At 39.0% G+C, this 13,740-nt stretch overlaps 1 protein-coding gene across 1 annotated transcript in view; it reads right to left on the reverse strand.

Moving 5' to 3' along the window:
- ERC2 (ELKS/RAB6-interacting/CAST family member 2) overlaps positions 1–13,740 on the reverse strand; it is an 866,017-nt gene that overhangs the window by 581,497 nt on the left and 270,780 nt on the right. Inside the window, exon 5 of the mRNA XM_073811247.1 lies at positions 3,461–3,535. Within this exon, the coding sequence (XP_073667348.1) occupies positions 3,461–3,535 (75 nt within the window). The remainder of the gene's footprint in view (positions 1–3,460; positions 3,536–13,740) is intronic.

Below are 13,740 nucleotides of genomic sequence, written 5' to 3' on the forward strand. Positions count from 1 at the left end.
TTGGGGGGGACTTCCCTGGTGGTGCAGTGTTTAAGAATCCGCCTGCCAATGCAGGGGACATGGGTTCATTCCCCGGTCCAGAAGATCCCACATGTCGCGAAGCAACTAAGCCCGTGCGCCACAACTACTGAGCCTGCTCTCTAGAGCCTGTGAGCCACAACTACTGAAGCCTGTGTGCATAGAGCCTGTGCTCTGCAACAAGAGAAGCCACTGCAATGAGAAGCCCTTACACCGCAACGAAGAGCAGCCCCCGCTCGCCACAACTAGAGAAAGCCCGCACACAGCAACGAAGACCCAATGCAGCCAAAAATAAATAAAATTTTTTTTAAAAACTGGATAGAGCTTTATGAATGAACCCAAGAAAGTAAAACTTTTGTTTATGTCATGTCAAATTTATAATAAAAGTAGGTTAAAAACACATCCTTTCAAAGGAATTAACATTAAAGAAAAAAGAGGAAAGAAGCCCTTTTAACTACCTTTTTATTGACAGTTCTCCATAAGAGCAGAAAAGAGAAGCTAAGAATCTTTAGACACAAAAGCAAGAAACGGAGGAGTACTGCAACATTTACGAGAAAACTAACTTTTCTGAAAAACACATGCAATGTTCTAAGTGCAAACCTGGAACACACCTGCCAGACCAAACCAAGATCAAAATTAAAACTTGGAGCTTCCTGCAGTAAGACAAATCACAAATAACTTCATTCGCTTTGCTTCCTTTTATTTTCATTCAGGTGACTTTACCCCCCCTGGTTCAACGGGCTGGCAGCAGCTGTGATGGCTGCAAGTGAATTGCCCCCACTTTGGTGTGTGCAGATGGCCCTCCCTGACAGACATATTTTCACAACTCTAAAAGCCCAGAGGGGTACATAGAGATCTACTAGAACTACCAGACTGTGGTTCTAAAAGTGCTTTCATTTGGACAAGATTTCACAGATGTTCACAACAAACACCTTTCTTGAGTTGATGCAAAGCATATTTTTGGAGAAGATGAGGAGTCACAATTTCACCCTCAGTTTCTCTAAGAAGCAAGGGAAAAGTAGGGGTAAGTTCTAAACCTTAACTCGTGTCATCTCCCTGAAACTAAAGGTCCAAATTACTCTAGGAAAGCTCCTTTTAACTTCAGATTTTGCCAAGGCACTAGATGATATTGATGTTTACCCAAGGTGTTTAAATTAAAATACAACCAATGTCTCAAGTCCCACCCATCAGGTTTAAGGGTCAGTTCTATTTGGTAGTCAACCCTAAGTCTTGTAAAATATGGCTTTCCAATATTCTCTCCAATTTCAAACAGATATAATATACAAAATCAGAAGAGATCACAGGCTCTGTCACAACCTACACACATGGCTGAGGAGATGACCCTCTACCAGCTGCCTCCATAACTCAATTTATGCATGTTAAGTATAGATGCTAATGGGACACAGACTTCTCCACTGACAAAACAGAAGGCAGTGCTTTGTAAATTAACACACAACCAAAAGACAATAGAAAAACTCCAGGCTCAGTTCCCTGACAAGTATATAAGTATATTGACTATCAATGTCCTAAAAATAAATGTGTTCTTCTACAAATCAGGATCACTGGCATCCATTTAAAAAAAAACCCTCTGGACTCAATTTACTGATAACATATGGATGTGAATGTGCCCTAAAAATTATATTTTATGCCTTCTCATGTAGGTAGCCTAAATGAGTGCTTTATTTACTATTTTTTGTTTTCTAATAAAACATATGATGCTAAAAAAGAGTAAGCTATAACCAGAGTTTCTACTTATAAAAGTCACAAAAAATTACTAATTGTACAGAGAACTTTATCAGGAAAATGCCCACTGCTCTGGGATAGATGTCATTCCTGGTTTCTCCAAAAGGTTTTTGAAACTCAATCTTTACTTTTTTTTTTTTTTTTAAAGATAATTAGGAAATAGTTTTATATACATCGTCTTCTATTACTAATTGTGCTGGAACTGGGGAGGGAGGTATGGAGGTGGGTAGAAGGAGGACTAAATGACTCTTTGCAAAAAAAAATAAAATAAAATCTTTTGTCTTGTCTTTTTTTCTTTTAAGCCTTAGCCAAGTTTCAAGTTTGGTTCCAATGTGAAGTGAGGATGAAATCTCAGTTATGAGATTCTACACTCCCCCGCAAGTATAGAATGGTAAGTTTATTTTCAAAATAGTGCTAAGTAAAAATTACACAAATTCAAAATGAATTGATGAGCCAATATTAGCTTTTTTTAAATCTTACTATCATTTGATCCCTTTGATAATATTTTTCAAACCAATTTGCTACAAATGCAGTATAAGTGCCTTGAATCATGTAACCTCAGTTAGGGGACATAAAGTTTTAAAGCAAATGTTCTACATTATTTCCACAAAAATCCACTTGGATGAAGACACTGTCATTGACTAGAAAAAATAATATGAAGTCAGAATTGTACACACCAGGAACTCAGTAGCTCGTATTAGTTTCTTTTTCCCCAGGACTTGGGAATTTGGGGGCAGATAATTCAAAATCATGTGCTACAAGACAGAAAAATCATTACCCTATCAACAAGTTTCAGAGGTCTTTTGTAGGATGATGGTGACCAGCAAACTCTCAAATGTTAAACTTATGCATGAAATAACCAGATTGCAAACATCATCATTATAAATTTTTTTTCTTCAGGGAACAACGTAAATCAAGAATTATTTATTCTTAAGATAAATACTATTTGCTTCCTTCGGTCAAAAACTAGAAGTAAAAAGACTTCAAATTTCTATCAACTGACAAAGCAACTCGCTTTCATTTAGATCTGTTTCTTTACAGCTTGCTCATCATTATTTACTTCATTATTCTTTAAATGTCCTAAATCCATGCAAGAGGATCTTTGCTTCTTTTAAATATCTCTATGCATCCACTGCTAAACAGAATACCTTGTGAGTATTTAATAAATTATTGTTAATTCCAGACTTGGTTAGGAGAAAATACTGGAGTCATAAGAAAGTATTCTTTGAAAAGTAAATTTTGCTGATAGCGTAATTTTAATCATTTAATGCCTCCATTGCATGTACAACAACTTCTCTTTGCAAATCTTAGTTTCTCAAGGTATCTTTTCATTGTAATGTGCATGGGAGGAAAAAAAGAATTACTCTAGCTTTAGAAATTTACTTTTAAAGCACATACAAAACCTCTCTTAGGGTTGAAAGCATTGGCTATGCTCTGGAAATCAACCCAGCTCCTTTCAGACAAGGGATACTTGAGCCCTTTATTCTTTTGCCCAGAAAAGGCATCCTAATTAAAGGGCCAATAAATTAAATGCACCAGAGAAGGCCAAAAAAAAAAAAAAAAATCAAGAAGAAAAGCACCCACCAGGGTGTCTAGAGAAAAACACAAGGTTCATTTCACATGTTTGTGTTAGGCACCATCAAGTTTAAAACAAACTCCAGGGGAACAGCTGTTTTTGAGAAATGTGAACAGCTCCTACCTTCATTTCAATGACAGTCTGGAGAGCCTTCGTCTTGGCTGGCTCTGGCTGAAGTTGGCTTCTTCGGTGTAATTCCTGGGGAGGAACACGATAGAAATAAGCCTGACGGTTCATCCTTCCGTTATACCATGACCTTTACACAGGTACCACTCAGCCCACCAAGTCCAGGCTCGCTGTGTACAGACATAAACAAGCCACAGGTGCCTCTTCCCCCACCCTCTTTAGCATCCCTCCTGCCTGGAGCCTGCGTTGTTGCGGTGAAAAGCTCCTGGCACATGCGCTATTTCTGAAACTTCCATCAATAATTAATGTCAACTGTGACAAAGCCAGCAAGTAATCATAGTCCAAATACTGTTCAACACTGGGGCTGTTGCCCAGCCATCAAATCATAGTTTAGTAAATTACATTACTCCGTGCTCCCAATACAAACACAGCAAGGAAACGGAGGAAAGAAAATGACTAACGTAGTTGCAAATCTGCTGCACGGGTGGCATTCTGCTACTGAAGTAGGTTTGAAATGAGCAATTTAAAACATTTTCAGTACAACTGTGTCACTTTTTGGAGTGAATTGGTCTGATGAAACCCTATGAATCTCTTGCTTCCTAATTTACAGTTTCAGTCCTTGTTCAAATCACATCTGTATGTGATACGCTTATGCACTCATGATGCCAAGAAATTAAAACTGGCATTAATATCAACAGTGTTAGAGGGGAGAAAAAATGGTTAAATCCAGATGTAGACCCAGTAACTTCTTTAGGTAAAAAGCAAAAAAACATTACAATTTTAAGCTTCAAGTCTTACTTTTTACATGCCTCTTCTCAAAAAGAAATTAAAAAAGTCTGTCAAAACTTTGAAAGATTGATCTGGCAGAAGAGAAGAGATAAAGTTTGTTCAGTTCATGCTTTGATTTCCTTAATGATAATTATCAACACTTTTATGAAAGTAGGCCATGACAGGGGTAAACAAAAGTGCTCATGCATGTCCACACTGCTGATACAATTACTCACCTACAGTTACTCACCTAAGTGAGTAATTGCACCTATGGAGCAATTCCATTAAGACTTATTTGACTTATAAGTCACCTATGGATAATTCCATAAGATTTATTTGCTTCCTGAAAAGTCATTTAAAGTCGACATGGAGTAGTTTTAGGTCTTTACATTCCATTGGACCGCCAACATTTCAAAAAACAGAAAAGAAAAACCTTGGGTGTTAAAGAAGAGGACCAACATAATTTCTGGCTTTATCTAAGTAAAGACATTAAAATTAACCCTACGTCCACCACTACCATCTACTATCATCACCATTTCATTAAGATAGAACATATTTATGTAAAAATTGTCAGAGTAACAGAATTGCACACAAAAAGATAGTCCTTCCCTGGATTCCAGGATAAGAAAACAGGCAACCTTTCACCCATGTCCTATTACATTGTTCTTATTTTCCAGCAGTCCAAGAAGACTTGGTCAAGGGCCAAGGTGTGTAAGTCTAGAGATCAGTACTGGGGAATTACTGCTACAGCTCTGCACTGTAGCATATTTTCTTCTCAAAGTCATCACTGGCACACAAAACTACTTCTCAGACTTCAATCTGAGCAGAACTAGAATTAGTGCTTCCTCATTGTTCAAAATGGCCTCAACATCAGTTAGGACATTTTTGCCCCTAACGTATTTCTGGAAGGGATGAGGTCAAGTATTACTGACTCCAGTTCCAGCACACCACTGGGCACCTCACATAAGGACTTCAGGCTAAAAAACAGAGCTACTTAGCCCTCAACATAACTTCCAAGATTGTTGGAGTTCACTAGACCAATAAAATCTTATAGATGACAAAACAGAAAGTAAGTCACTTGTTAGAGTTGTTCCACAGTAAGTGGTAGGAGTAACACATTTCATAGGTCACCAATTCTGATACCATGTGGCATCAAAAACATCTTAATGAAAAAAGCTGAGAATGAAATTCATGATAATTTCATACCATAGCCAGTCAAGTTCCAGAATAAAAATCATATGATAATTTGAGGAGAGAGGTTAAGATTGTATAAAACAAAAATAATCATGAAGCAACTAAGCAACACAACAAAAATAAAACCATAGGGTAAAGACATGTGCCGTTATAATTTCTGCCACGCATGAAAAGATTTTTAAGGGCAAACATGCAATGACAAAGCTAAACTTGTAGCAATAGTTTTGCAAAAATGAAAACAGAGTTCTCTTTGCTATAATTATACGAGTTCTATTATAATATAAACCAGCTCAAAATCCAGATTGGGCCCTCACCCTCTCTGTCACTCCTTAAAAAAATAAAATCTCCCATTACCCAAGAAGTGCAATATTCCTACCCTAACTACATTATATTTCAATCAATTCTGGCTTCACAGTTTCTGAGGATCACCTTAATTCTTAAGGTGTCAGGTAAGTGAAGATTATAAGCCACCTGCAGACTTTAGGGATTGTCTGAAAGTCCCATCTCAGACACTTCATCCATCTCTGAGATTCAGGATCATTAAAATGCTCACCCTGACTGCGGTAGAGAGGACCAGTTGCCCAACAAAGATTTGTGTGCCTCTTCATCAGTGTAGAGCTATTGCTAGGAAGTACCACCACCACCACCCTTGTATCCAGGTGAGACCATGTGACCTATTTCTGGCCAGTGGAATATGGGTAAAAATGAAGAACTCAAGTCCATAAAAACCTCCTACCCTGTCCTCAATTCTCCCTCTTTTCCTGTCTGCTGACTAGAAGTAAAGGACTCCAAGACCCAAGAAGATGGCAGAACCCCAAGATAAAAGGAACCTGGGTTCCTGAAATGCCATGTGAAAAGTCTGCTGAACACCCACACTGGATGGTGGAGCATAGGAAAAATAAATTTCTATTAAGTTAGTCTCTGTGCTTTCAGGCTTTATCTATAGAGATCCCAGGGCTCTCTGCTTTAACTACTGCAATGGCTGGAAGGAAAAATAATACCTACCTAGTCCTGTATTGTTTGTTGCTTTTGAATTACAAAAGTGATGTTAACGTGTGAGTGCTTGCCAAATTTTTCTAAACTGAGAGTAAGATGAGTTGGTTGCTGGTTGTTGGTTGCTGGTTGCTGGTTGTTGGTTGCTCCAACTATCCTTAACCATCTGAAAGATGCACCCGTTAGGCACTGATCTTAAATAACTAAAGAATTTCCCCAGCAGCATGTGGTGGAGGGATGCGAGAGGACAAGATTTAACTTACTCTAGAAGTTTTTAAATGACAGTATTAAACCATCAAGTGAAGTGGTTCTATGCTTTTCTGGGTCACTGATCTCTGTAAGAATCAGACAGAAGCTGTGGATTATCTCCAGAAATGGACACAAAAGCACGCACAAACAAATTTTATACCATTACCGCTGGTTCAGAAGGCCTGTTCCAACACCCAAGAAGTTCATCTTGGAAACAGACTACAGGCTAAAAACCACTTATTGAGATGAAAGAGAACCGCATGGGGAGTGGGGAGCCAGGACCCTGTCCAGACCCAGCCTGAGACCTTGGTCATGCCCCTTCCCCTCTCTGATCAGTAAAATAAGCAGTTTTATGAGTGAGTTTCTAATGGCCCTTCCAGCTCTGAGAACACCCAGATTTTTAATAGCAGCTGATTCTGAAAAGCTGATCTCTGGCTGATATTTCTAATCACACTCATTCTCCACTTCAAAAACAGAATAAAAATAAAAGAAGAAGATTGGATATCTCATTGCAACACTGATACCGAGGTTGTTTTTCTATAATCTAATGACTAGGTTGGCCTGAGCTGGTCTAACACTGCCAGCTCCTCCAGCTGTTCAGCATGGAAATATACCAAGACCCCAGAATTTTGAGCATGAAATCTCAAGTGGTTCATCAGGATGACATTACTTGGCAGTTAATGAGAATCTGAAGTCTAGTGAGTTAATCTGGATGGACACTAGCATACAAGATGAGCTTGACAGAATAATGTTTGCACATACCATATACTTTCTCCAGTAGACCAAAAAAAAAAAAAAAAAAAAATCAAAACTTAACTTTCTCTCTAAAGGTAATTTACTATTTTTATGTGGCCTTTCCACCTTACCGTTCTGGTACTCTACTGCTATGTAACAAATCACCCCAAATTTTAGTGGTGTCCAACCACCACCATTTTATTATGCTCATGAATTCTGGGTCAGGAATTCATAAGGGATAGAGTAAGGAAGGCTTGTTTCTAAAGCATGGTGTCAGAGGGCTGGAACAGCTGGGGCTGGTGGATCCACTTCCAAGATGGCTTCTCCACCCATATGTCTAGGGCCTTGGCTGAAAAATAACTTGAAGTCTAGGTTTAGCTGGAATTCTCAATCTGATCAACTATATATGGCCTCTCCATGTGACTTGGGCTTCCTCACAGCATGGCAGCCTCAGGGTACTCCCACCTCCTACATTGAGGTGTAAAGATTCCAAGACCAAGTGTTCCAGCAAATAAGCCAGAAACTGCATGGCCTTTTATTACGTAACCTCAGAAGTCCCATAGCATCACTTCTGCAATGTTATGTTGATTAAAGCAGTCACAAGCCTGCTCAGATTTCAAGGAAGAGTGCCAAAGATTCTGAAGCCATATTTTTTAATTGCCTCTTTTAAGGAACAAAACCAATTGGAGAAACCAACAGGAAAGAAACACTATAATCTCAGCAACAACTCAGGTCAGTCTTAAGATACAGCAGAGTTTCATATATTCAAAAAATAATTTGATGCAAGGGATATAGGAGATACAGCAGTAAACCAAATAGACAAACATCTCAGTTCTCATGTGTTTTTTCATTTCAAATTCCAATTGGAGAGAGGCACAACAATTTAAAAAGGTGACTAAACCAGTCTGTCATAAGTGCTGTAAAGGAAAATAAGTCATGAAGGTGGAGTGGGACATTTGGGAGGTGACGGATTGATAGCCATTTTGAATAGGGTGATTAGGGAAAGCTTCAGGAAAAGGTGACATCTGAACAAAGATCTAAAGGAAATGAAGGAACCAGTTGTGCAGATATTTCAGGCAGAGGGAATAGTAAATATTTACGTACATGGCTAGAGCTGCATAAGGGATGGGGAAAGTAGTTGGTCGGAGAAGTCCAGGGGTGGGGGATGATGGGAAGATAGGTATACATTTGGAGTCCACTGTAGGGGTACTGGTTTTACTCTGAGAAAAATGGGGATCCACTGGAAGGTTCTGAGGAAAGACAAACCATGATATGGATATGATGCACATTCATAAAGGATTACTTCAGCTATTGGACTGAAGTATGGTTTTGGATTGAGGAGGGAGGTAAGAGAAGAACCATAGGGCCTAGTAAGAAGAAACTAGAATAACCCCGACAAGGGATGACAGAACCTTGGACCACAGTGGAGGCAATGGGAAGGAACTCAGTTTGGATGTGCTTTGAAGGTGAGGCTCACTTGACTTCTTGATAGATGGCCTGGGATTAGAGAAAGAGACAAGTAAAGGATGCCTTCAAGGCTTTTAGCCTGAGCAATACGAAGAATGGAGGTGGAATACCAACATAGGCAAGAGTGGGGAGAAGTGGGAGTTATGGGAATCAAGAGTTTGGTTTTGCCTGTGTTAAGTTCGTGATGCTATTAGACATTCAAGTGGAGATGCTGAGTAGGCGGTTTAATAGATGAGTTGGATGTGAGGGGAGAAGTAAAAGCTACAATTACAAATTTGAAATCGGTGAATAGATAGCATTTAAAGCAATGAGCCTAGATAAAACCAACTAGGGACTAAGCATAGAGAGGAGAGGAGAAATCAGAGAACTGAGCCCAGGGGCAATTCAACATTAAGGGGTCTGAGAAGTGAGGAGGAAGCAGCAAAGGAGACTGAGAAGAAATACAGGTAGGAAAAGAACCAGGAGAGTAGCATCCTGGAAATCAAATGAAGCAAATAAGCCCAGGATGCAGGAATGACCACCTTATCAATTGCTGCTGAGCAGTTAATAGGATGAGGCCAGAGGAAAGACCACAGGACTTAGCAACAAGCAGGGCATTAATAACCTTGACTATCCAGTAGGTGGATAGTGTGAGTGAAAGTCTGACTGGAATGTGCTGTGGGAGAATGGAAGGAAAAAAGACCTTCAGGCTACTATATTTGCTCAGGCTGCTATATTGCACAATGATTTACTGACCATTTCTTTCATCAAAACTCTGTTTTAGATTTGTACACCCATGTTCATAGCAGCATTATCAGAAAAGCCAAAAGGTGGAAGCAACTGAAGTGTCCATCAACAGATGGATGAATAATCAAATGTGGTGTATACATACAAGGTATTACTCAGCTTTAAAGGAAGGAAATTCTAACACCTGCTACAACATGGATAAAACTCAAGGACATGATGCTTAGTGAAATAAAGCAGTCACAAAAAGACAAATATTGTATGGTTGACAGGAGGCATCTAGACTACTCAAAACCACAGAAACAGAAAGTAGAATGATTACTGCCAGGGGCTGAGAGCAGGGGGAAATGGAGAGTTGTTTAATGGGTACAGAGTTTCGATTTTGCAAAATGAAAAAGTTCTCAAGATTGGTTGCATAACAGTGTGAATATACTTAACACTACTGAACTGTACACTTAAGAATGGTTAAGGTAGTAAATTTTATGTTGTGTGTATTCATCACAATTAAAAAAAAATTTTTAAACCATAAATATATAACAGAAACTGTTTAAGTTCCACAACCTTCACCACTTCCATTCTGCTAGAGAGAAACCATCATCTAAAGTTGGTGTCCAAAAAGAGTCATATACCAAAATGTTCATTGCAGCTCTATTTACAATAGCCCAGAGATGGAAACAACCTAAGTGCCCATCATCGGATGAATGGATAAAGAAGATGTGGCACATATATACAATGGAATATTACTCAGCCATAAAAAGAAACGAAATTGAGCTATTTGTAATGAGGTGGATAGACCTAGAGTCTGTCATACAGAGTGAAGTAAGTCAGAAAGAAAAAGACAAATACCGTATGCTAACACATATATATGGAATTTAAGAAAAAAAAAATGTCATGAAGAACCTAGGGGTAAGACAGGAATAAAGACGCAGACCTCCTAGAGAATGGACTTGAGGTTATGGGGAGGGGTAAGGGTGAGCTGTGACAGGGCGAGAGAGAGTCATGGACATATATACACTAACAAACGTAGTAAGGTAGATAGCCAGTGGGAAGCAGCCGCATAGCACAGGGAGATCAGCTTGGTGCTTTGTGACAGCCTGGAGGGGTGGGATAGGGAGGGTGGGAGGGAGGGAGACGCAAGAGGGAAGACATATGGGAACATATGTTTATGTATGACTGATTCACTTTGTTATAAAGCAGAAACTAACACACCATTGTAAAGCAATTATACCCCAATAAAGATGTTTAAAAAAATAAATAAATAAATAAAGTTGGTGTCTTTCTCATGCATGTTCTGTGCTTTTATTACATATGTATGTCCTCATAAATAGTAAAATCTAACAACAGAGTACATTGTTTTCTCATTTACATAAATGACAGCTGTCCATATTGCACAAAGCTTTTGCATTTTGGTTTTTACCTCAACAATATTTATGTTTTTAGAACTTATGTGCGGAAATAAATGTTCTCTATTCTTTTTTTCTATTACAAACAATTTTGTAGTAAACCTCCTAGTACATGAAAAAAAATCTTTTTTTGGTACCTTTACTCTTAAGTGCCCAATAATTCTGTTCTTTATGAAACATTCTGTTTTTCTGCTTGAAATAATCCTCTACCCTTTTCATCTCTTGTATCTGTAGGGGTCAGCAAACTATAGCCCACCATCAGTTCTGGTAAATAAAGTTTTATTGAAACACTACTATATCCATTCACTTACATATTGTCTATGGTTGCTTTCAGTTCATTTCATGGCAGAGTTGAATAGTTATAACAGAGACAATGTGGACTCACAAAGCAAGAAATATCTACTACCTGGCCTTGTACATAAAGTTTGTCAACCCCTGGTCTAGAATATCTTCAATAATCAGTCTAGCCATCTCCTTGTGTGGTAATTTAAAATATGTCCACAAATTTTGTATATTCCCTTTATAAGGTGAAGCCTAAATATCTTCCCCTTGGCTGTGGACTGGACTTAATAACTCAGTTCTAACAAAGAGAATACAGTAGAAGTAACATGTGTGACTTCTGAGGCTTGGTCATAAAAGACATTATGGCATCCTTCTTGCTCACATTCTTGGACCACTTGTTCTGGGAGAAGCCAGCTGCCACATCATGAAGACATTCAAGCTCTAAAGAGAGGCCCATATGACATGAAACTGAGGCCTCCTGCCAACAGTCATGTGAATAAGCCATTGTAGAAGTGGACTGTCCAGCCTCGGTGAAGCCTTCAGATGCCTGTGGCCCTACCCAACAGCTTGACTGCAACCTCTTGGGGTACTCTGGGCCAGAACCACTGAGCTAAGTGACTCCTATATTCCAGACCCACAGAATCTATGAGATAATAAGCATTTGCTGTATTAAGACACTAAGTGTTTGGGGTAATTTATTTTAAAGCCGTAGATTACAAATATGTCACAGAAGAGCCATTACCTGACCCTCCAGACTAGTCTACATCCTCCTCCACCCTCATTTAGACTTTCATAGCACTGTGTACCTTTTCTTCCTATCATTGGATATGGCTGCAATTAATAGCTTCGTGTCTGTATTTACCACTGAGTGGTAAATTCCATGAGCATAGGGTCCCTGTATGTCCATTATACTCCCAGTAACTAACATAGTGCCTGCCAAGAGTAAGTGCTCAATTAATATAGACACATTGAATGAAACAGTACAATTGATATTATAAGCCTGGTGGTTCTAGAATACCTTTGGACCAAAAGGAGTCTGATGTGAAGGATGATAATAGCTAATAGATACTTATACACTGCTATGTGCTAAGCACTCTTCTAAGCACTTTATAAATAGTAACTTGTTTAATCATCACAATAACCTCCTTAGGTAGGTACTATTATTATCACCATTTTTTCACACCAAGAAATGGAAGCATGGAGAAGTTAATAACTTGCCCAGTCTACTGAACTGCACTGCTGGGATTTATGCCAGGAAGTCTGGCTCCAGGATCTCTGCTTCTAACCACCACGCTTACTGCCCATGTTTCACCACTTGGCATTGATTTGATATTTAAAGGTGACACCTTTATCTCCACTGGCTTCTTTCATTGTAGCCACCTCCATAATTTTCCTTTGATTCAGTCTTCCATTTCTCAATCTTTTCTTGAGTACTTGAAAACATACAGAAACTTACTCTCAATAACAGTTGTCTGGTACTGATATCCATATTAGATATTAAAACAAATGGCAAACATGGTTAGGCACAGAGAAGTGGATAAAAAACAGTTACTTTCAAATATTAACATCATTCTCAATGTTTGAAAGATCAAGTACTAGAAGATTTAAGTGATATAATTAGTAAGACTGAATTAATAGACAATTCTATTTTGGATCCTATAGATTTCCATTTCAAGATTCCATGGAATATTTAAACAGATTGATCACATACCAGACCACCAAGAAAAATCTCAAATGGATTCCAAAAGGCAGAAGTGATATAGGACACATCCTTTGCCCACATAATAAAACAATAACAAAAGTTAAAAATGAAACCTCACTATTTGGAAAGCTCTTAAAAGTTTTAAAATTCATCCACTACAGTTAAACGGATCCTGTCCACGCCGTCTACTAGGTGTGTGACCTTAGGCAAGTGCCTGAATGTTTTCTGATCCTCAGGATGGTGAAGTTGAGTTGAGGTAAGCACGTGTAGTGCTTAGCTGGGCTGGCACTCAGCACACTCTCAATCACTGAAACTCATCCTTATTTTTCTTGTTGCCCCTGAATGGTTATTAGTATTCCTGAAAGTATATTACAGAATGAAGCCTGGCAGAATGCCTTCCCTGCCACTTGTTCTGTGATCTGATACTGGCTATCGTCGCCACTGGGTCTGCCTGAATAATTCAAGGAATACTGAAGGACCACTATGTGCCAGGTAAAACACAGAATATACCTGCCTTACACTCCGGTGCAAGCATTCTCGGTGGAAGTGATATCATGCCTAGAGGTTTCGGGAGATGGTGAGTTGCACAGTGCTGTTGGAGTGGAGAGAGTGATGAAGAGGGTGCTGGGAGATGAGGCCCAAGAGGTCAGGGCTAGGAAAAGGACAGGCTGTGTAAGGCCATTTAGGTCCTCATGAAGATCTTGGTCTTATACAGAAGACTTCAAATTCCAGAGAGATGGGAAAGCAGTTTCAATGGAAAT

Source organism: Tursiops truncatus, chromosome 10 (genome assembly GCF_011762595.2).
Source record: "Tursiops truncatus isolate mTurTru1 chromosome 10, mTurTru1.mat.Y, whole genome shotgun sequence".
Classification (NCBI taxonomy): Eukaryota; Metazoa; Chordata; class Mammalia; order Artiodactyla; family Delphinidae; genus Tursiops; species Tursiops truncatus.